The sequence below is a fragment of the Propithecus coquereli genome, unplaced genomic scaffold (genome assembly GCF_000956105.1).
Source record: "Propithecus coquereli isolate 6110/MARCELLA unplaced genomic scaffold, Pcoq_1.0 Scaffold89, whole genome shotgun sequence".
Lineage (NCBI taxonomy): Eukaryota > Metazoa > Chordata > Mammalia > Primates > Indriidae > Propithecus > Propithecus coquereli.
Genome location: NW_012155173.1, coordinates 2,604,977 through 2,606,703, shown reverse-complemented (window position 1 = coordinate 2,606,703; position 1,727 = coordinate 2,604,977). Strand labels below are relative to the sequence as shown.

Below are 1,727 nucleotides of genomic sequence, written 5' to 3'. Positions count from 1 at the left end.
AAACTCATTCTACAACTACTGAATGCCATGTTATGTGGTTCAAAATGAATATGAGGATAAGTATGAGTTTGCTGTGTGGTGGGCTTGCCATGTTGTTAGTGATTTTTTAGTGCTAAAATTTGTCAAGTGCTAATTTTCTAAGGAATAAGACAATTTTCTAAAGAATAAGACAAAACAATGCTCTTAAATTCAGAAATGTGAAGGAAGAGCTATAAAATTAAGCCTTCACCCTAAGAAGTTCGTAATTCTTAAAATCCCAAGAGAGTTTGACAGTTCTGATATCAGAATTCCATTTAACACGGAAATCCCAGCAATATTCTGGTGATAAGATTTTAGTGGGTTTATGCAGAAAGAAATACTTGTTTAAGTGGCTTTCATCATGCCACACTGCTTCAATGTTATTTTTCTTGTCATTCATGATTCCTTTGGTGCATTCCCTGGCAATATTGAGAACCTGAATGGGAGTGCCACCAAAAACAGCAGCATGGTAATAAAAATCCCCCTTACCCATAGGTATATAAGCTTCTGATAACTGATTTCTCTCATAAGGTAACATCATAGGAGTTGCCTGATACCAATAAGTATGTAACTGAGCTACTGACTCTCCCAGAGTCTCCAATCCATATTTTGTTTTAAATATTTGGTCCACGTCCATACAGAAGAGGAAGTCAACTTCATATTGGATGTGATTGACAATGTGTTCACCAATGGTCTTCATGCGCATCATACTGATATCTTGCCATCTCTTCTCTTTCTCAATTTCAAAAACTTTGAATGTACGGAGGGGATTCAGAGGTATCCAAGGCATCTTGGAGAAGTTATCTACCATGACATAAATTATGACTTTCTGGTCAATCATAAAAAACTTATCAGCGGATAACAAAAACCTTCGCAAATAGAAATCAAGATATCTGTGAATAAATAAGAAGTGATTAAGTTCATTTTCTTGTATTTTAGTAGAACACATGTTATTTAAATTATACTGACTTTAGCTTATCCAGCAATGCTACTAGCAACCAAATATTATAAATGCTTCTTGAGTTGTATTTAAGTGATATAGAAGAAAGTGAAATTATCTACCTTTCCTCTCCCTGACAGGGTTCTACAGATGATAGGACAGAAGAGTTCCTCATGAGAAGGAATGAAACTTGGTGAGATCAGAAAACTAGCAGAGCCCAGCCTAAAATGAGAGCCAGAGTTTTTCAGGGTTATCACAGCGATGAGCACCTGCTCTGGGAGTTATAGGCAGGAAAGATATTGAGTCATTGTAGGGGGTGTTATCATTGTCTGTGTCTTGTTTTACGAAGTCACTTATGCATACAAGATCAGAGGTGACATAGTCAATAATCCACCATCGGCATCATTTTTCTTATTTTTTCTTGTGTCCTTTATTAGGATGCTAGAATAGCTGGGCTGGAAAACAAAAGTTTCTCTTTTCTAGTCTCTCAAGCCAGTAAAAGATTCTCAGAGTAAACAGCCTTAGGTAAATGCAAAAAAAGGAAAGGTGGCTCACCTTAAATAATGTGGCTCACCTTAAATAGTGTTTAATAATCCTTAAATTCAGAATAAATTCTGAATATTGATCTAAGTTTTAAGAAATATAGCAGATTAAAGGTCAGGAGAAAACTTGCTAGTTTCAAATATCTAAAATTGTTAGGTAAATTATGAAAAGTGTCACTTAAACTATTCTACTGAGCTAGAAGCTAGCAACCCAAATCCAAAGAAGT

At 35.4% G+C, this 1,727-nt stretch overlaps 1 protein-coding gene across 1 annotated transcript; it reads right to left on the bottom strand.

The window, feature by feature from the left end:
• Positions 1 to 217: 217 nt before the first annotated feature.
• Positions 218 to 967, bottom strand: LOC105826408 (N-acetyllactosaminide alpha-1,3-galactosyltransferase-like). The gene has a single exon (XM_012664383.1). The coding sequence runs from the start codon at positions 965 to 967 to the stop codon at positions 218 to 220; it is 750 nt and encodes a 249-aa protein (XP_012519837.1).
• Between the last annotated feature and the right edge of the window lie 760 nt (positions 968 to 1,727).

Bases quoted from the DNA above. Each gene is read 5' to 3' on its own strand.
- LOC105826408 (XM_012664383.1), bottom strand. From the start codon at position 967: ATGTGTTCTACTAAAATACAAGAAAATGAACTTAATCACTTCTTATTT.